The sequence below is a fragment of the Heloderma suspectum genome, chromosome 4 (genome assembly GCF_057233095.1).
Source record: "Heloderma suspectum isolate Gila_16-S chromosome 4, 16-S_ref, whole genome shotgun sequence".
Lineage (NCBI taxonomy): Eukaryota > Metazoa > Chordata > Lepidosauria > Squamata > Helodermatidae > Heloderma > Heloderma suspectum.
This window is the reverse complement of record NC_139461.1, coordinates 160,510,645-160,532,339: the sequence shown is the minus strand read 5'-3', so window position 1 is coordinate 160,532,339 and position 21,695 is coordinate 160,510,645. Positions and strand designations below refer to the sequence as shown.

General features: G+C 42.8%; 2 protein-coding genes across 12 annotated transcripts in view; one reads left to right on the top strand and one right to left on the bottom strand.

Annotated features, from left to right (window-relative positions):
- Window positions 1-1,126, bottom strand: part of DZANK1 (double zinc ribbon and ankyrin repeat domains 1) — a 96,874-nt gene extending 95,748 nt beyond the window's left edge. For 5 of the 10 annotated variants that reach the window (XM_084854788.1, XM_084854781.1, XM_084854783.1 and 2 more), the window contains exon 1: window positions 888-1,126. Coding sequence is in view for 5 of the 10 variants with exons in the window: in XM_084854786.1 (XP_084710912.1) it covers window positions 1,035-1,106 (72 nt within the window). In the remaining 5 variants the exon portion in view is untranslated. Of the gene's footprint in view, window positions 1-251 lie in introns of all 10 variants that reach the window. The other 5 variants (XM_084854786.1, XM_084854777.1, XM_084854778.1 and 2 more) reach the window with 3 other exon arrangements.
- Window positions 1,127-1,194: 68 nt separating this feature from the next.
- POLR3F (RNA polymerase III subunit F) overlaps window positions 1,195-21,695 on the top strand; it is a 37,200-nt gene continuing 16,699 nt past the window's right edge. Inside the window, exons 1-6 of one of the 2 annotated variants that reach the window (XM_084854791.1) lie at window positions 1,195-1,253; window positions 5,841-5,958; window positions 6,580-6,647; window positions 6,995-7,062; window positions 13,947-14,059; window positions 21,462-21,605. In XM_084854791.1, the coding sequence (XP_084710917.1) occupies window positions 5,902-5,958; window positions 6,580-6,647; window positions 6,995-7,062; window positions 13,947-14,059; window positions 21,462-21,605 (450 nt within the window). In that variant the 5' untranslated portion in view covers window positions 1,195-1,253; window positions 5,841-5,901. Of the gene's footprint in view, window positions 1,258-5,840; window positions 5,959-6,579; window positions 6,648-6,994; window positions 7,063-13,946; window positions 14,060-21,461; window positions 21,606-21,695 lie in introns of both variants that reach the window. The other variant, XM_084854790.1, reaches the window with a different exon arrangement.

Sequence of the window (21,695 nt, the reverse complement as noted above, 5' to 3'; positions counted from 1 at the left end):
ATCGGCTGTCTAGCCGCAAATATAGGGCAGCCAGAGCACAAAGGAGAAGATCCGCTCTGCCTGCCCTGCATTGGATAGGTGAGTTTGGAGGTGGCTGACTATCCCCATAGGATTGTGCCCTAAAAAAACTCTTAAGGCTGCAATCCTACACAGACTTACATGCAAATAAGCCATATTGAGCTCAGTAGGGATAACTTCTGAATAGACATATATAGGATCGCACCGTGAAAGGTTAGTGAATGAGCACTTACCTTTGCAGAAATCATGTTGATTTTTCATCACGTTTGTAATTTTATATGCTTGATTATTTTATCTTTAATAATACTTTCCATCAATTTACCCAGGGCAGACATTTCAAAGCACACTCCTATGCATGTTTGGACAGTATGGCTGGCTGGGGCATGTTGGGAGTTGTAGGACTTTTTTCTGTCTAAACATGTATAGGATTGCATCCTAAGCCAGTAACTTCTCCATCCTAAATCCCACAGTTTAAAACAATGGTGTTACATTGGGTGCTTCCCAGTCCTCTGGCATAGAGGCTGTTCTTAGGGGTAAATTACATTAAATCTTACACTTATATATAAAAAACTCATAAAAACTATCTCTTTGGGGTTATATGACATATGGAATTTCAAAAATGGCACTGTACAATCTTCTTGCAAGACCCATTCCTCACTGGAATTTTTTAGGAGCCCCACTCAGTCAGGACAACTCCTCTACCAAAGTTAAACTATCAAAGGCCACTTCCACATGAAACCATTACTTATGCTAGCTACCAGGAATGGCTAGACAACTAACAGAGCTTTACCACGCCTGTGAGAACAAGGCCTTGGCCTAATCTACCTCACAAGACCGCTACGACGATAGTATGGGAATTAACCCCTTACTTGGAGGAAGGAAAACAGGATAGAAATACGTTAAACAAGACTAAATTGGCCCGCAAAGCCGTTGCCCCTCCTTTCCTTCCGCGGGTTCCTTCTTTTCCCTTCCCTCCTCCCACCGGGCCAGGATAGGTATTCTTTAGCTTGACTCACGACGACCCGGCCGCTAGACAGGAGCCCGGCGAAACTACGGCAACGGGCTCCCTGCACCGCCTCCGTCTCCATGGCAGCCCCCGTCGCCCCTCTTCCGCCAGGCGCTTGCCGTTGACGTCATCCGCGCGCCGCTACGCCGGCGCGTTCTTCCCACCTGTTTGCGGCGGAGCTGTTTTGCCATGGCGGAAGCGAAAGCGCCGGAGCCTCTGGAAATCGAGGGCAGGTAGTGCTGCGCGAAGGGGCGAGCGGCGCGGAGAGGAGAGCTGGAGGACGCGGGCCGATGTCCGGCGGTGGCGAGCGAGGGGATCCGAGCATGGGGGGGGGGGGTTCTATACCATCGCGTAGATGTCTGTTATAACTCTTAGGGCGCAGTCCCGTTCCTCGGCTTGTGCCCTTAATGGCCTTGATATCGTAGACTTTCCCTGTAGGATATACTATGGAAAAGGGGCAGAGCCATATGTGTTCCCCTGGGGGCTGTAGGGCTGCGTTTTGAAAGATAGGTCCGTCAGTGGCTATTAACCACTGTAAATGGTTAAGTAAATGGAACCTCCATGTTCAGAGGCAGTCCAGACTAGATGGACCCTTGGTCTGATCCAACAGGGCTTCTCTTGTTATCTTATGTTCTTAGGGAGCAGTCCTTTGTACCCTAGACGGCTTCTGGGGGACATAGGATTTTTCGGATTCCTGGATCTGTGCTTGAAGACAGGACTCCGAGCTTAGACCCAGGAAACCGCACTCCTCCCCTCCTCCCGCTCGTAGCCAGCATGGAGACAACAGTGCTGGCTGCCTCTCCGCCCTTGGTAAGCAGAGCACAGAGATGGGGGAAAGGAGGCATTCTTGGGGGCAGGGAGGGGAAGAGCCCAGAGCGGCTGGCTTATGCCTTTTGCTATCCAAAAGGCATAAGCCCCAGCCTCCTTGTCTCCTCCTCCCTGAAGGCTCTGCTAGAGAGGATAAATCACCCATCTAGTTAAAATGCAGCTCGGGAAGTGCCTCTCTGCATAGGATACTTGTAAGCCTCCAAATTTGGGGGCTTATGAGTACCTAGGGCACAACCCATAGGACTGCACCCTTGAGCACTGTTACTCAGCCAGATGGATGTCACATGTAGATATATAGCTGCTGTTCAGCTGAAACTCCCAGAGAAGATTACAATGCTAAAAGCATAAAACACATACAGAGATTATATAGACCATAAAATTTCAGCATAAAACAAATAAACTAAAAGGTCCGGCAGAGAAAAAGATTTTCACCTGCTGCTGGGGGAAAAAACCCTCCCCACTCCCTAACCAGCACAATAATACAAATAAAAATAAACACCATAAAAACATAATATAAAATTTATTTATTTATCTATTTCATTTGTATACCACCCAATAGCCCAAGCTCTCTGAGTGATTCACAAAACTAAAACCATAAAAATACAATACAAAATGTAATAGGGTAAAACTACAGAATAAAAATTCAACCAGGGTAAAACCTAGCAGCAGTGCAGATATTTAAAACACAATAGCAGATGTAAGATGGCAGAGCTAAAAAACGTGAAATGCTAAAAATGCCTGGGAAGGTCTTCACCTGGTGCCGGAATGAATGCAATGTAGGTGCCAAGTGAACCTTTCTAGGGAGTTAATTCCACAACCAGGGTGCCATAGCAGAAAATGCCTTTTCCCTGGTAGCCACTTGCTTTATCTCTTATGGCAGGGACTCCTGGAGAAGAACTCCTGAAGATGACCTTAGGGTCCAGGCAGGTACATATGTGAGGAAGCAATCCTTCAGATAACTTTGCCCCAACCCACTGGGGGCTTTAAATGTTAATACCAGCACTTTGAATCAGGCCTGGAAAGGGACTGGCAGCCAGTGCAGCTGGAAAAGTACTAGCATAATATGATCTTGTTGACCAATCCAAGTTAACAGTCTCGCTGCCCTGTTTTGGACCAGCTGAAGTTTCCAGACTGTTTCAAAGGCAGCCCCTGCATATAATGCATTGCAGCAATCCAGATGAGAGGTTATCAGAGCATGGATATCTGTAGCTAGGCTATGTCTATCCAGATAAGGGCGTAGTTGGTATACCAGCCTAAGCTGATAAAAAGTGCTCTGTGCCATGGAGTTCACCTGTGCCTCAAGTGACAGTTCTGGGTCTAAGAGCACCCCCAAACTACAAACCTGATCCATTAGGGAGAGTACAACCCCCTCCAGAGCAGGTTGAACATCACCTAGCTGGGCAGATGAATCACCCAATAATAGTACCTCTGTCTTGTCTGGATTGAGTTTCAGTTCATTGGCCCTCATCCAGTCCATTACTGTGCCCAGCACTAATTCAGAACAGCCACTGCCTCACCTGGATTTGATGAAAAAGGGAGGTAGAACTGGGTGTCATCTGTATATTGATGACACCTCAGCCCACACCTCTGAATGACCTCCACTAGCAGTTTCATGTACACCTTAAATAGCATGGGGGGTAAAATAGAGCCCTGTGGAACCCCATGGTATAATTGCCATGGCACAGAGCAATAATCCCCCAGCACCACCTTCTGGAATCAGCCACCCAAGTAGGAGTGGAACCACTGCAGTGCCTCCAACTCCCAACCCAGACAGCCTATCTAGAAGGATACCATGGTCGATGGTATCAAAAGCTGCTGAGAGATCCAAAAGAATCAACAGGGTCACACTCTCCCTGTCCCTCTTTTGGCAAAGGTTTCCCACAGAGCGACCAAGTCAGTTTCTGTTCCCAAACCAGGCCTAAAGCCCAATTGAAATGGAGCTAAATTTTCCATTTCCTTCAAGAGTGCCTGGAGTTGTCCTGCAACCACCTGCTCAAGTACCTTGCCCAGGAAGGGGATGTTAGCCACAGGCCTATAGTTGTTAACATCCTCCGGGTCCAGGTTAGGCTTTTTCAGGAGTGGCCTAATTACTGCCTCTTTTAAAGCGGCCAGCACCACTCCCTCTCTCAAGGAGGAATTTACTGGACTCAGCTGGATATCCCTTCCTTGTTTGACGTGATAAGAAGTCATGAAGGCCAAGGGTCGAGCACACAGGTGGTTGACCAGACTTGGCCAGGCACCTTGTCCGCATCCTCAGGCCTCAATAACTGAAACTCATCCAATAAAACTGGACCAGCCAGTGCTCTGGACGCCTCTACCAATAGAACTTCATTAATTGTAGTGTCCAATTCATGACGAATCTGAGCAAAAATGAATGCAATATGAAAAGTATGCATCCATAAAATGCAAAATATCCCCCCCCCCCCCGCCCCTCAGCCTAGAACAACAAAAGCTGCTCACAATAATTGGGTCATAACTAACATCCAATGCCTAGGAAAATAAGTATGTCTTCACCTGGTGCTGAAAATATGACAGTTTCAGGTGAGCCTCCTTCACCATAATCACGGGGCTACCACAGAAAAGGTCAGTTCCCAAACTGCCACACCCCAAGCTTCTCTCAGAAGGCACACAGAGAAGGTGTGCTGAAGCTGACCACAGGGACTGAGTAGGTTCATACAAGGAGAGGAGGTCGTTGAGGTATTGGAGTCCCAAGCTATGTTGGGCTTTATAGGTTAAAATCAGCACTTTGGATTTGGCCCAGAAGCAAACTGGCAATCAGTGCAGGCAGACTAGGACTGGACCTATATGCTCATATTTCCTAGTCCCTGGCCGCCGAATTCTGCATTAGCTGCAGTTTCTGAACTGTCTTCAAAGGCAGCCCAATATACAAAGCATTGCAGTAATCTAACCTGGAGGTTACCAGAGCACTGACCACTGATGCCAGGCTGATGCCAGATAGGGTTGCAGCTGGGCTACCAGCAAAATGTGGTAGAAGGCACTCTATGCCATGGAGACCACCTGAGCCTCCAATGACAGGGATGGATCCAGGAGTACCTCCAAGCTGCACATCTGCTTCTTCAGGGGGAGTATGACCCATCCAGAGCCGATTGCATTTCCCCCTTCCAGACAGAGAAACCACCCACTAGCAGAGCCTCAGTCTTGTCTGGATTGAACCTCAATATGAGGTGCATTGTTCAAGTTGAATTGCATTCCTGATTACATAACTGGGCACATGGTGGGGCCCAGACATGTTGCTCCTGAGCCCTCCTGTTCTCCTGAGGGGGAGACATCTCTGCAAGATCTCTGCTACTTTCTGGGCAAAGAATGCTGAAAGTAGCTTGCGGGTGGTGCACTCTTAACTTTGTCCATATAAACATCTCAATTTTGAACTTCATCACTATTGCCAGTGGAGCTTAAAGGTCAAAACTGTGGAGAAGAGAAGCCTTACTATGGGGTAATTACTATGGGGATTATTGATTAGTAATAATCAATTACTATTGATTGATTGATTCATTCATTCATTCACTCACAGGATTTATACTCAGCCCTCTAGCCAAAAAGGGCTCTCAGAGTGGCTCCCATAAGTAGTATGGCAGTCCCTGTCCTCAGGTGTTCAATCTGAATTTAAGACATGACACACAAGAAATAAGGGGGAGGGAAGGGGGATTTATATTTATATATCTTTAAAAGCCTATTTGAAGAAATTGTGATGGTGACAGTTCACTTCTTCCTCTCCAGCTCACAGGGCAGTTGGTTGGAATGGCTCTCCTCGATATTTTTTATCGTTGTAGCTGTTTGTTTTTAATTGTTTTTATCTGTTGACCTTTTATTTGTGCTGTTTTCATGGTGGTGGTTCTTGTTTTTGATTGTATTTTATATTCTCGTTGTTAGCTACTTTGGACTTCTTAAGGAAGGGCAGTGTGTGGATGTTTTACATTGACAAATCAGTGGTGCCTTTGTGAATCCTGTGCATTTCTGTTTTGCCCAGGATCCTTGAGCTGTGCCATCAGTTTCCCCATGGCATCACGGACCAGGTGATTCAGAGTGATATGCCCCACATGGAAGCTCAGCAACGGGCCATGGCCATTAATAGGCTGCTCTCTATGGTAAGAACTTCCCTGTTTCTATGAAACAGCTTACTGTTGGTGCTGAATAAAAAAGAGAATGGTTCTGATGCAGTGTTCTGAAATTAAACTATCATATCTGCTTTGAGAGTAACAATTCCCTGTGGGTATGTAGTTTGCTGTGCCATCCTGTGAGTACTCATTGAAATTGGCATGCCATGATAGTGCCAAGGTTCTTACCGTGTTACCACAAATCTACCCTGTCTGATACCCTGCATCCAGCTGAAGCAAGCTCTGGTGCCCTGGAACAATTTCAGATATTACACAACAGCAAATCCAGGTCTACGACTGAATTAGATGAGAGAACTGCAGCTCTGGGCTCTTCGACAAACATACCTGTTTGCTACACCCATCTGCAAATGCATTCACACGTTACAATTTTGGGTCATTCAGAGGAAGAACAAAAGGTGTAAAATCTTAAGGGGAAAAACGTTGCTCTTTCCTGACTTCAATAGGAAACAAAATGAATCTTGTAGTGAAGTACCCGATGTTAAATTAATCCAATTTTAATTTTATAGCTGAGGGCTTTTCATGCTGCTTCTTACTGTGAAACCATTATTATAGAAATGTGGCAAAACGTTAATATGATGCGTGTTCTTTCAGGGACAACTGGATCTTCTGAGGAGCAGCACCGGCCTCCTCTACAGAATCAAAGAATCTCAGAACGCTGGGTATGCTCTGCTGTTGAAGGATCTACACTTTTTCTACTTCTGTTCTGCTACAATTATATCTATCAGTTTCTACGAAATATTTTTTTTATTGCATTTCTATACCGCCCAATAGCCGAAGCTCTTTGGGCAGTATAACCATGATACTGTAGATGGGGATATTATCTGAGAGGTCTCAGAAGTGACACTCCTAAATAATCAAGCTAGTAGAAAGATCTCATCTCTGTGTCATAGTATCCTAGTAATACTAGTTCCTTTCTGATAAAAATACATCTAACTCCACATTGATCAAATCTACTTGGGGCTTCCAACACAAAAAGCTGTTCACCTCTTATTTTGTCCTCTTGCAGTAAAATGAAAGGCTCTGACAATCAAGAGAAACTAGTATATCAGATTATCGAGGATGCAGGAAACAAAGGTAGTCTGTGTTTATTTTTTTCCTAAAGCTTACCTCACTGTAGCCTTTGTGAAGTACTGTACTGTAGCTCTTTAATTCTTGAACACAGTGCCAGTTCCAAAGGTACTTTAAGTTTTATTTTACTTGGAGAAGTGACACTGGAAAAAAAAACTTGCCCAAGGTATTTTGTGTTTGATGAAATGTGAAAAATATCCAGCACCAAATTTTTTGTCAATGAAATGCAGATCTCATTTCCCTTTGTCTTGATTTGAAGACTGTCCAAATGTCATGGTTCTTTAAGATAACTTCCCCAATCAGGGCTGACAGATTACCATATTGTCATGTTCCTGAAAATGGCACTCTTCCTGAACTGGCATAGTCCTGTGACTCCTTCCTTCTGATGTGTCAGTCCTTCTATCCACCTTTGCAATGAGGAAAAGAGATCCTGTGGTCCCTTGCTCCTAAAATTTTGTATTTGAATTGGTGCCAATCCACATTTGCGGAGCAAGCATCTTTGATTTGCTTAGTGGTGTGGTCAGGGATAAGAGCGCTATTTCTTACAGAGGTGGTGGACCTTGTAGACAAGTGGTTGGGAGAGCGGCCTGTATACCAAAGGCAGAACACAACTGAGCAACCAAGTCAATTCCTGCAAACTCCGGACCAGTGTTTTGCCTTCTTCTGAAATAGAGTGGGAGACTATAGACAACAGGTGGTGCTACCCATGTGTTTTGGCAAGGTCCCTTTCCTCAACTGTGAGGGTGTTTCCTAGAGCTAAGAGAGTTCTTCTCATCCTCTAGAACAGGTGGGGAACCTGTGGCTCTCCAGATGTTGTTGCACTAGAGCTTCCATCATCCCTATGCTGTTGGGCTGATGGGAGTTGAATGACATCTGGAGGGTCAGAGTTTTCACGCCCCTGCTCTAGAAAGAAATGGTTTATCAGGTTTGGCCTATAGCCACCAGTATATTTATTTTATTGTTTATTTACAGTATTTATATACCGCTCCGTATCTAGCACAGATTGCGGAGCAGTTGCCTACCATTGTTATAGATCATGTGTAGCTTACATATTAAATACTGATGATTTTAGAACAGAATGTAGATCTTGCAAAATCATATAAATAGCCCTATCCAAAAACACTTGGGAAAGCTAGTGGACCCTGCTACAAGCTCTGAAAGTCAGTTCAGCTGTGCAGCAGTGCATGCACTGAAGAGTTCCTGGCCAATAGTCCTTAAGAAAGAGGAGTGAATCCCCTCAATTAGTCATGTTGTTAAACCCCACAGCTCGTCTGTTCCATTTGTTTGGTGTAAGTGCGAGTAGGAAATCTGTTCATAACCCCTCTGTTAGTAAGACAGAAGCATTTTGTCAAGTATCTTGGTATTTTAAAGCAGTATTTGTAAGAAGTTCAAATCTCTGTGTGACTTATTTCAGCAGCTTTGGATTAGCTGGTTTTGGACAGGGGCCTTCTGTAGGCTTTTTTTTTTTAATAGAAGAGGGAAAATGTTGGGGGTGGGGAGAAGGATCATGATCCAGAGGTTCCACACATGGAACCACATTGTAACAGAAATATTTTTGTCAAATTTCTTGTTTTGAGTGTTTTTTTTAACACGCATACATACATTTGAATATATCCATAGCAGTGAATACATATGAAATGCACATATATGAAAATGCAACTTACTAGCAATTATACACAGGCTTCAACAAAAGTGGACCAGATATCCAAATAAGTATCCATTTGAAGGTGGCATCTCTACGCCACCCATTCAAATGTTGAAGGTGTTATAAGGTCCTCAATACATTGCATTATAGGAGGTGAGTGTTTATCTTTTCAGTGTTGTAATATCAATCATTTAGCTGTCAAGAGGGTATGGAGAATCCATTTGCGTTGACATGAAGCAGGTAAATAATTTAAAATAATTCCATGAAGCAGCTAAATAATTTAAAAGAGCATGTACATCAGAGAATAATACAAAATGTAAATCTAGTACAGCATGTATCTGTATAATAACCACCACCCAAAAAGAAGCAACTACTTGACGTTGCCAAAACATGTTTCAAAGAAGCATTAGCTGCATTGCACCACCAGCAATTAGCTGAATTAGACAATCCCTTATTAAAGAGACATTGCAGTGTTCAGTAGGCACAAAACAAAAGTTTTTCCTGAATAAGATGCAGCCTAAGATCCATAGATGCAACAGGTATAGATGATCCACTAATTAGACAGAATGGGATAATCCAATTCCCTGTTCCATTCCTGCTTAAAACCCTGTATTTATTCATCACTAGGAAGTGTTTATAGACATGGATTGTGGGTTGCTTTACCTCACCAGTCTCAATAAATGTATCCAATAATGATGGAGACTCGATGCTCTAAAAGTGGCCGGGCCAAACCTAGGTACTAACAAATGCTGTAATTGCAAGCATTGCCATTCAGCCATAGCTGGCAAGTCATATTTGGCACACAGGATAGAAAATGACAAATTCATAATCGGCACCCACCAGTTGATCTAAAGTAAAAATCACCTTATCTGTCCATGTCTGCCACAAAAACATTTTCTTACCAATTTTTAGATCTGGATTGCTGCATAACATCAATTTAGCATGAGAAAATGGATTAGAATGTAATTGATGTGACATTAAACGCCATACAGCTCTAATTGTAGGAAATGTAGGTAGAACTCTATTTATTTACTTTTTTAATTTAAAACATTTGTATCCTGCCCTGTATCATTAAGATGTCAGGGCGGTGTACAACCCTATACGTTCTTGTATGTTTAGAACCTAATGCCATCCATTTAGAGTGGAACCAGACACGAAGATTCCAAAAGTGACCAAGACAGGAAACACCAAAATTCAGTATGAGTCAGCAGATGCACCTGATGATATAAAGCAAGATCCAGAAAACCAAATTCACCTTCTTTTAATTGGAAGTTGCATCCTTTTCAGAGATAATTTTGGTGGAGAGTAAACCCCCTCCCCCCGGCATTGATTTTCTGAAAATATTTGCCAGGTATAGGTAAGGGAATCCCACATATAACATAAACAATCTAAGGTATAGCATTCATCTTAAGTATACTTACCTTACCCCACAAACTCTATCTTAAAGATACCCATCTATCTAAATCCTGAGAAATCTAATTTATCAATTTATTCAAATTAAGCTTAATCATTTGAGATATGTCTCTGGGAATAAGTATTCTGAGATGAGTAATAACATCCAGGCACCATCTAACTTTCCAATCAGATAATGCACTACAAAATATAGGATCTCCAATTGGCATCCGTTCGGATTTTGATCAATTAACTGAGTAACCAGACAAATTACCAAATGTACTAATCAGCTGCATCAGTGCTGGCACAGATGACTGGAGTTCGGAAATAAGCAATAAAAGATCATCAATCATAATTTTAAATTCTAAACAATCATGCACAAATCCATGAATACTACTATTCTGTCTAATAGCACAAGCCAGAGGTTCCAAACATAAATCAAATATCAAAGGAGAAAGTGGACTTGTGTCCTGCTTGTGGGTTCTCAGTTGACAGCTCTTTGGCCACTGTGTGAACAGAATGCTGGACTAGATGGACCCTGGGTCTGATCCAGCAGGGCTGTTCTTATGTACTTATGACATCCCTGCCTGGTTCTTCTCCCAAGTGGGAAAAAAGCTGGAAAACCCCAGTTAGTAATAACTCTAGCTGTTGGAAATGAGTATAATATTCTAACCCACTTCAAAAATTAAGGAATGCCAAATTTACTCAGAGTAGAAAAAATATATTGCCCATAAATTCGATCCAAGACTTTTTCAGCATCCAAAGAAACAATGGCACCCTGGTCCCTTCTGTCACTATTTAAAGCTATCAGATTTATGACTAATCTCAAATTGTCAGCCCTCTGTCTGTTTGATAAGTCCTACCTGATCTGTTCGAACCAATGTCGTAAAAACTTCAAGAAGTTTTATCACCTAAAATAGCAGTTAATATTTTAATATCTACATTAATTAATGAAATAGGTCAAAAATTAGCACGATGAGTATGATCTTTGCCAGGCTTAGAAATCACAGACATTCAAGCACCATTTAATGAAGAAAGGAGAGAGCCAGATTCAAAAATACGGTTAGAGAGACAATGTAGTTTTGGAATTAACAGGTTGGAAAAAGTTTTATACCGTTCAGTTGGAAATCCATCTGGTGTGAAATATGGATTTCAATTTATCCAGGCCCTCTCAGTTGATCAAGCTGAGAGGTTTGGGATCTTATGAGGTGGAGAAGAACATGCACACAATCAATGTAGATGAAAGAAAAGGAGATTTATTGAAATAAAAGAAATAAGCAAAAGTAGGACCTCCCCAGGGAGTTGCATGCTCTCTGAGGCTTAAGAGGTTGCACGCCTCCTAGGTACAAACTTAATTACAAAGAAATCTCAAAGAGTTTCAGGCTCTCTGAGGCTGAGGTTACGCACCTCTTAGGCAATAGCTTAACACAAAACAATCCTCAAGAAGTTGCACCCTTCTTGGTCAAAGCTTAGTTACCCAAATGTGGTGCATTAAATGACTAGATATACAGTTAGTCCCTGTTTGTTGCTCAGCTCCAGATCTACACCATAACTGGCCCACTGAGGCAACGGTGATACAGTGTCAGCCAGGCCAAGCCTAAGCCTGCTGTCTTATATCCAAAACCCAAACAGTTAAGTATGACAGAACAAAGATAACTGTACCATATGTAAGCCCTGGACAGTAAAATCCTTTCCCTGAATTCTACCCAACACATACTCACCACATGCTATCAAGTACTTGGCCAGAGCACTTAATACGTGTCCCGTGGATCGATGGTACTGTTGGTATGTGCACATACAAACAATCCAGATGCAACCACGCCCCTCCTGAACACCGGCAGATTCAGGGGTTTTATACCCTTTTCCCTCGTGGGTCTCATGAGATCAAAGAGGGGTTCAGTATATTTTTTGTTGATAATACATCATGTTCCCAATTTCCAGGATTGACATTTGTTGAAGACAGATTGAGATCTCCTCCTGACTCCCCAACATTTCTCAAGGTTGCTTCTGTGGTCATAATGTGCCGTCCTCCTCTTTTATTGGCCCATTTCCATCTTCCATAACTGATACTTTGGCAAGCTTCAAAACATATGAGAGCACCCCATTTGGCCTTTCTGCAATAAAGCTAATAAATTCTCCATTCACACCTCCCTTTCCTGACCTGGGCTAGAATACTTCATATGCACATGACATGGAATGGTTAAAAGTTAACCTTTTCACATTTCATGATGTTCTCAATGGACACTTAAATGTTTTGGGTTACAGGGTGCATTCAGGATGTTTACAATTCATGTTACATTCGGGGTCAGAGTTTGCATTGTATTTCATTCACACCATGTTTGTTAGATTTCAAAAGAGGACAAGAGTTCATTGTGGTGTCTGAGGTCTACAAGGTTATCTACTAGGAGCAGGGAGAGAAGTTATAGAAGGAAGCAATCTTTATTGACAAATCAAGTATAGGTGGATTTAAGAAATGAGAGAAATTAATAAAAGTGAGAAGATATTAAAGGGAAGATATAAACTTAACTATTTAAGGGAAATCTATGTGGATGTAAGGAGATATAGGGAAGAGAGCATGAAAAAATAGGAAAAATAAAATCACACTGTGTCACTGGCCCTGGTGATTTCTCAGTATTCATACTCATAATTGCTTTCATATTTTTTGTCCATATGCAAGGGAGCCGAAAGAAACTGCTGTTGTGAAGAATCCAAACTTGGGAGATTTTTTAAAAAGCACCCACGTCTCGCTCTGATATTATACAAGTCAGAATAAAACTTTAAAAATTGTAAATTTATATTCACAGGAGAAGTGTGTGTCGTATCGCTATCATCTTTTATAGCAGAAATAAAATTTCTAAGCTTTTGCTGTTTGAGGCAATACGCCAGAATCTCACCTGGACATTTTCCCAACATACCTGTTAAAGCAAGTACTGCCTGTTGAGATAGAATATTATTTTATTTATTTATTTAAAACATTTGTATCCTGCCCTATATCATTAAGATCTCTGGGCAGTGTACAGATAAAATCAATTTAAGCAGTATAAAACTATTATTCAGCTCTTATTTAACATTCTGTAAGGGGTGGGGCAACCAGCAAACTGGGATATTAGACTTTTCAAGTTACTATTCAAATATGTTTGTTGCATTGTTTTAGGTTTTTTTCTTATGAGACGCATAGGCAATTATTCGGGCCCGCATAAAAGCTTTACAGGCTTCCCACTCAGTGGTGCAAGAGCTAGCTATACCCTCACTGATTTCAAAGTACTCCAGTAGCTCAGTAGAGATGTATAATTTAAACACCTCATCTGAAGATGCAACGTTGGGGCATGGTCCAAAGCTACCAAAAAATCAACCTTACAGGCATGAATTTGATGTAACAAAGATGAATGAACCAAAAAATAATCTAGCCGAAAACAATTATGATGAACCGATGGAATAAATCTCTCTCCAGGATGCAAAATACACCAAGCATCAAATTCAGACATGTGGGCCTGTAGTGTAGATCTCACCACAGTTTGCATCTTGCAAGCAGGAGTACTCCTGTCCAACAGTAGATCTAAAATCTCATTAAAGTCCCCTCCCACAATCAAATACTCATATGCAATATCAACCAATTTACTAAAACATTCATGAAACATGACTGGGGGATCATTATTAGGCTCATACACATTAATCATAGCAATAAGCTGATATGGACAACCAGAATCAAAAGCCGACCATCAGAATCAATAACCACCTGTTGAACTGAAAAGGAAACTTGCTTATGGATTAAAATAGCAACCCCTTTAAACCTTTTGTATCAGAATTATATGATGCTTTATTCATACTGAGTAAATTTTCCACCTTTAAACAGGTATTTGGAGCAGAGATATTAGGTATAAAAGCAATCTTCCCTTAACGGAGATCAACAAGATCCTGAAGAACTTGGAAAGCAAGAAACTCATTAAAGCTGTGAAGTCTGTAGCAGTGAGTAACTCATAATTTTGAACTAACTGAATGATGCAATCTATAATGTCTGTTATGAGAGTTGAGCAGGAGCAAAGAAACATTGGATTAGCTCTGGCTTTTTATTATAGGATCTGAGTGTCTTTGAAAAGTAACTGTACCATCAGATGAGTGTGCTGGTGAGCTAACTCAGAGAATTACTCTTCTAGGGGATGTTTCACACATTGACCTGAGACACATGTAACAGCAGCAAATCATGCGTTAACCTGGGTTAATAAACCTACAATTTCTTGTGGTGTGTGCCGGGCATGAGCCACTTCCGATTTGAAGATGCAAGCTCCAATTAGTGCAATCGTAGGTTGCTCTGTGACTTGCAAACCCAGTCATTTTGGCTTGTTCGTGGACTAAACAACCCAAAGTTAACCTACAATTAGTTGTTAGGTTAACTTTTGGTTGTTCAACCTGCGCACAGCTCAACAGTTCACACATCATGGAGCAACCTATGATCGGGCTGATTTGCATATGCATGCACCATGGCAAATCGTAGGTTAATTGACCCACACTTTGCTGTCATTATGTGTGAACTGGCCCATTATATGGTAGAAATTTGGGAGTTGTCTCAGATTGTAATCTTATTAGGGAGCTGCAGTCAATCCAAGCTCCTTCAGGAGTGACCTGCAGGATTTGTCTGTCTTTGTCCCAGGCTTCTAGAATAAAGAACACTTCTAGTAACAGCATTAATTATATAATAACTGAGGACTCAGAACATCAGTTTGTTTTTTAGAAAAAAAATGTTAACATTACTAGTCTTCAAACCTTTCCTACCGAGGACCCATCTTCAGCTACAATCTGTTATTTGGTAGTCACTTTAAAGTTTAAATTGGGCAATACCTTTATTAGGATCAACCAAAACGGCACAAAAGATTGTGCAAGTTTTGAGTTCTCCAGAACTCTTCATCAGGCTAGGCAGTAAAAAGCTGGGTATGAGGAAAGAACAGAAAAGTCCAAAATTAGGCCATATGCTGAGGTCTGCAGTTTAGACCCAGCCTCAAAATGGAGATTGCAGAGAGAATGAATTAGTCACTGGCAGGTGTTGCAGGTATTGGATTACATCTAACATTCTGGGACAATGAAACAATGGCTGACTCCTGTCTCTGGGAACATAGGAAGCTGCCTTATACTGACCATTGGTCCATCTAGCCCAGTATTGTTGACGCTGACTGGCAGTGGCTCTTGAGCGTTTCAGGCAGGGTTCTTTCCTTGCCCTACCTGGAGAAGCTGGGGATCAAATCTGAGACCTTCTGCATGCGAGGCATGTGCTCTGTCACACTGAGCTGTGGCTGCCTGTAACTCAAATCTGCGTCTTTCTCTAGGTGAAACACAGAGGTTCCTGGTATGCAGAGAGCAGAACTAAAGAGAAACATGATAGCCTTTATATTATCAAAGCTGGAAACTAATTTTAGGTGGTGCACCCAGTAAAAAGTCAGCTGAAGCCAAATTGTGTAGTATTACCTAGTGGTTGGAGGGAATGGAACCCTCAGAATGCAAATCACTTTCCTCTGGTGTTAAATTCCACCCTGAATGGCTAAATACAATAATCCAAGGCAGATTTTTTTAAAAAAGATAGCAGCACTACTAAACAAGAGAAAAACAAAATCTCAGATTTGCACAATCGTTTGTGGCATTTTGGTTGGTCCTAATAAAGGTATTGCCCAACGGTGTACTTTGGATTGTTTTCCTCATGGACCACCTTTCTGCTTTTGTCTTTAGGATTATATATTTACATATAATAGAGAACAGGGCTCCTGTATATTTTAATAGTTGCAAAGGAGCATAGATACTGGTGAAGCAATTTGTCATTCAGGAGTATGAAAAATGTTTGCCAAAATTCTGTCTCCTACATGTTAAAGATACAGACGATCTGTCTTTATAGCTGGTCATCCTCAATCTGTCTCTTTCATTCTCTAAAACAACCCCTCAACCCTAAAACAAAACAAAAATGGTGTTGATGCCACTGCTCTGACCCACTTTCTGTCACAGCACAACCCACTTGTGGGTCCCAACCCATCAATAGAAGACCAGTGAATTACAGAACTGCTTACGCCACCTTGCAGTGTAAACATGCTTTGTGACCATTTTTTTCTCTGTTAGTGTGAGAGGGTATGCAGAGTGAGTGGGCTTTTTCTTCCCGTCAGGCTGAAGAGATGGGGGAAATACATGTGGCCAACTTTTGCTACAAAAAACTGCTTCTTCCTTTTCTCCTTGTGGTTTGTCACGGCTCCAACTAAGTGGCAAAAGCTGTGTGAAGAGCACTGCATATTGCTGTAGTCTGTGCCAAGAGCCAGGTCCTGATCCCCAATCTGACATGGGGAGCCTGGGATTCAGTGTCTTTCAGGGAGCTCAGAAAGCGGGGGCAGCAAAGGAGAGAACAGCACAGCCCTGTGATCTCTCTCCACAGCCATCCCCACACAGATGACCCCGAGAGAGCTTGGTCGACGAAAATTCATGGTATTACTCATAAATATTACGTGCTATTTCCAGTCTGCCATGCGATGACTTTAAGGTACCACTAGTAGAGACCCCAATTGGCTGCTTTAAGTTCAGGGGCAGTAGTTCCTATGGATGGAGATACAGTGTGGTGTAGTGGTTAGAGTGTTGGACTGGGAGACCTGGGTTCAAGTCCCCACTTGGCCATGAAGCTCACTGGGTGACTTTAGGCCAGCTACCGAATCTCAGCCTAACCTACCTCACAGGGTTGTTGTGAGGATAAAATGCAGAGGAAGATTATGTACACTGCCTTGGGTGCCTTAGAGGAAAAGGTAGGATATAAATGTAACAAATAAATAAATCTCTCAGGTATTCAAGTGAGATACAGAGAGACATCACTTTTCATAAAATCCACAATGCCTCAGCACTGGCAGTTAGAGCTTTCTCAGCATCATCTTTTGTGTACTGATTTTATTTGAGTTGATTTGTGTTTTATCTGCTTTTATGTAAGTCGTCTTTACTTGTTATAGGATGACTAACACATTGAATAAAAATAATAATAAAAATTGGCCAGAGCATCTGTTCTCTAGGTGGAGGACTTCCTACAGAACCCAATAAAAATCCACAGAGCGATTTTAAAATTCTCTAAGGCCTCAGCTTTTATAACAGATGCCACTCTAGGTTCAGTTCTCAGCCAGTGAGCAACAGAGCCAGATGTATCAATGCACCATTGGCTCAAATACTGGAATGTAGTTACAGCCTGGGCTCCCAATGTGACACCTGTGGGGACCTCCAACAGCGCCCATGAAGCTCTTCACTCCCTGTCCCCTTCAAAATTTTATTTTTTAATAAAAAGCTTGAAAAACATTAGGGTGCCGGGTTCTCCCTCCTGTTCCTGAACCTGCCTCTGATCAGCTGTTTGGCAGGCAGGAAGTTGCTTTCTGGCCCCACCCAATCTTCTCCCGCCCAGGCAGATCTTTCCCCTTTGATCTCTCTCTCTCCACTCCCAGCCTCTAGCCTCGCTATATCTCCCCATATCCCTTGGCCTTGCTATTCCTCCTTCCCCCCCAGCCTCTACCCTTGCTGTTTCTTCTACCACCTTGGTAGAAGGTGTCTTCTGCTATCTTGGTGTTTCTCCCACTCTTGGCCCCTGTCCTTGCTCTTTCTCTCACTACTTGCCCCTCCTTCCCAGTCCCTCGCCTTGCTCTTTCTCTCCCTCTTACCCCTCTCTCTTACTATGTCTTCCCCCTTCCAGCCTCGCTCTTTTTCTCTCCCTTCCCAGCCCCTTCTCTCGTTCTTCACACACACACACACACACACACACACACACACACACACACAGCACTTCACAGGTGGGACTCCGATGGCAGAGGAGGAGGTGAGAGTGCCAGGTGGGAAATGGAGTGGCTGAGCCTGGGGTTGAGGTAGGGAAAACGTTTTTTTTCTTTTGGGGCTGGGGGCCTTCGGGGCTGGGGAAAGTAGGCCTACTCAGAAGTAACTCCTACTGAACTCCATGTAAGCATGCATATGATTGCAACCTTAAATGAATATTTTGTTGTGCTTCTTGGGGTCAAATATGTGCATTGGCTTTGGAGTTCAGATCCTTCCTCTGCTTGTATTTGGTTTCTTAAATGAATTACTTGTCTTTCGACTAGCCAGGCCCCCGTGGCAGCCATTATGTGACTAGCCTCATCCACCACATTTGGTGGTGATGCCCACAGCAGTGTGCCTGCAGGTCCAAAAAGGTTGGGGACCCCTGTGATACAGCAATCAGATTGAACCTGGCCTCAGTCCCCTTTACAGGGTCATGCCATTTGGAGGAAGATGCTCTAAAGAGACATCTTAGTAGAAACTAAAGACAAGTGCAGGACAGTGGCAATGTCTAAAATGAAGAGATGAACACATGCCTCGTAGATGCTCATCCAACTGTGTTTATCCCCAAAGGTCATCCTTCTGCACCAAAGATTTCAAATCAAATGAAGTTTCCTGGCCCAGATCCAGATTTCATGTCAGAAACACAGCTCCTTCCTCAGGTAGACTTGGCCCCAGGAGAGGGGGGCACCAGGAATTCTGACTCCAGATTTCCAGAAGAGATTAAATCACAGGTTTCTTCCATTTCTGACATCAAGGTGTCCACAAAAACAGATTATCAGTCAAGCAATATCACATCAGTTAGACAGAAGCTATAGAGCACGTGCCTTTTACAGAAAGGATTCTACTCTGCTTTTGCCATTGTCCCTCCAAAAGGAGAAGATTAGAGAGCTATTCTGGATTTTAAAATCTAAACAAATTCATCATCTCCCACATATTCTGGGTGGAAATTCTAACATCCATCAAGGAAGCCTTTCAGCTAGGCGGCTGCCGATCCACCATAGATCTGATAGAGGCATACCTTCACATGCCCATTCACCCTCTAAACTCCATTTTTGTTATCAGCACCACTATTTCCAATACTGGGCTCTCTGCTTTAGTCTCTTACTGGCCCCAAGTGTCTTTACAGAGCTTATGGCTTCACTAGTATTTCTTCTTTATCTGCAAAGAATACACATCTGTCATTACCTGGACAAGACCTCCTTGTCTTGACTCCCTCCTTAGAAAGAGCCCAACTAGACCTGCACAACACTCTGCATTGTCAGCAGACTCATGGATTTTTAATCAATCGTCAGAAAAATTGCCTTCAAAAAGGTCACCTGGGGCCACACAGTAGAAACCAACACAGACTACATTTTCCCATCACAGGAATGAATCCAGGAAATCACTGAGGTCCTTAAGCCTGTTCTTGGTTCCAAGAAGGTGGACATGAGAACTCTGCACATACTGTGGGTCTCAAGATCTCCTGTTTAGACATTGTTCCCTGGTCATGCCTTCACTCCAGATGTCTCTAGTGGTGCCTACTTCTTTTTCAAGACATCTTTAAGAAACTACATTACAAAATACCACTGGCCAGTGAACTCAGAAACAGTCCTTCAGCTGGTGGCAGAGCCCTAGCAACCTTGCCAAAGGAGACCAGCCCCTCTCCTGGCCAAGGTCCTCATAATCCAGATGCTGTGGCTAGCACAAGAGTCTAAACACAGTATCAGTTGGCTAGAGCTCTGCATGATCGAACTATCCTTGTTTCATCTATGTTTCATCTAACATGCTAACATGCAAGAGGGAATTGGGTCACAGTTTTATTATTTTAAATATGTTTATACTGCCTTTTAATGTGAAACCTTCTCAATGTCATTAGAAGATAAAACTATAGCAAAAAAACGTAGAATACAATTAACGACAATAGCAGCATAAGCCACTTAAAATAACAGCAACAAGAACCAAGTTATAAAATAAAGATCAGCACTTTGCATCTAGACTGGACTGAGACCAGCCTGCTACCCATCGCAGTTCATCATGTCAGGTCTACACAACACTAAAGGGTACTTGCTACATCGCCAGGAGATCAATCTCTTGGAATGGAGGCGCAGAACACTTCCGAGACACTTCAGACCAATAAGCAAAGACTTCTTCAGCTCACCAATAAACTGGAAAATACCTAATGTAAGGAACAGGAGGAGTGGATGCACTATCATGAACCAGGCCTCCTATAATTCTTTGGGATGAGTCCTTCACAAGCTCAGGCAGGAGCAGGCATCAGTACTTCTTACAGCACCTTTCTGCCCAAGGAGACTTTCTCAGAGATAATCCACCTATTCTCAATGCAGTTCCTTCCTAACAAACGAAGCCTGCTGGCCTAAACCCCAGATTCAGCATGGCCTCCCCACAGTCCACAGATTCTCCTGCTAAAAACTCTGCAAGCTCTTCAGATGCCTTCTTTTGAACCATTGAAATAGATGCTGCTAAGGCTTCTATCATTCAAAATCAAAACTGACTTGCTTAGTTGCAATAATATAGGCATATAGAGTATTGAATAATAACGCTTGCTTGGTAAAATACCAGCTTTGCATTTTCCTAAGGACTGAGTGACTCTCAGACTGGCTCAGTCCTTCATCCCAAAGGTTAACACACTTTTTCACAGGTTGTAGGAGTCCATCATTGCTTTAGTTTCAAACCTTGTCACTCTTCAGAGCATATTTGTGCAACTTAGACATGCATAGAATACTCAAGGTATACATCGAACACACACCCGCCTTTAGATAAGCAGTCAATGTCTTGGTCTCCTTTCATCCCACCTCCATGAGAAAAAAACGCTATCCGCCTCCATCAGAGCCGGTGGTTCCATGCCTGATTGCACTTGTGAGGCATAGCATGTCCCTGCCCTCTTGCACATTCAGGACACTCCACTGAGGCAGCTGCCACCTCAGCAGCCCTATCTTGAAACACCCTAATCTCAGAACTGCTGCTTGGTTTTCTGCAAATACATTCACAGAACACTACAAGCAGGGCACCCATGCATCTGCAGAGGCTGCTTGTGGCGGGAGAGTGCTGCAGAAAGTGCTCTCAGCATGAGGAGAAATAGCCATGATCCCACCCAGGCTGTTGCACTGCTTTTTCGTCTCCCACTCTGAATTCTCTCCCACACCAAGAGAGAAAGGAATTACTTATTCTTGGCAGTGTGTCAGATCTGCTCTTCCTTGCATTTTAGTGGTTGTCTCTTAATACTAACTTTTGTCATTGATAGACATAAATAAATTCACTTCAGACCACAATACAAACCTTTCCAAAAACATTCTCTGTGTCTCGGTGTCTGATGTTCTGGCAGTTACTAGTTATTGTCAGCCATAAGCGTGGCTAGAGAATGGAACTGAGTAGGAGGGGCTTTCTCGGAAAGGAAGAATAGCGAAAACGACAAGTCGCATGTGTTTTCCCTGCCTCTTGTGCCTGATGGGAAGAGAGAGCCCACTCACCTTCTGCACACCAGCAGGAAGAAGCCTTCATGGTAAGTACCAATGCTACTTTCTCCTAACGAACGAGAACAAAACCTGCGCCGTTCATTCAATAGGCTTCCAAGAAGAAAGTATATATGTTGTACAACCTCCAGCCTGACCGCTCTGTGACCGGAGGAGCTTGGTACAGTGACCAAGACTTTGAATCTGAATTCGTAGAGGTGCTAAACCAACAGTGTTTCAAGTTCCTACAGAGTAAGGTAAGTCCACCAACTGTGTTGTTTTGTTCATGATTCTTTGTGATATGTCAAAGTTGCAATATCAAGAACTTAAAGAAGGGATGAGTGCTT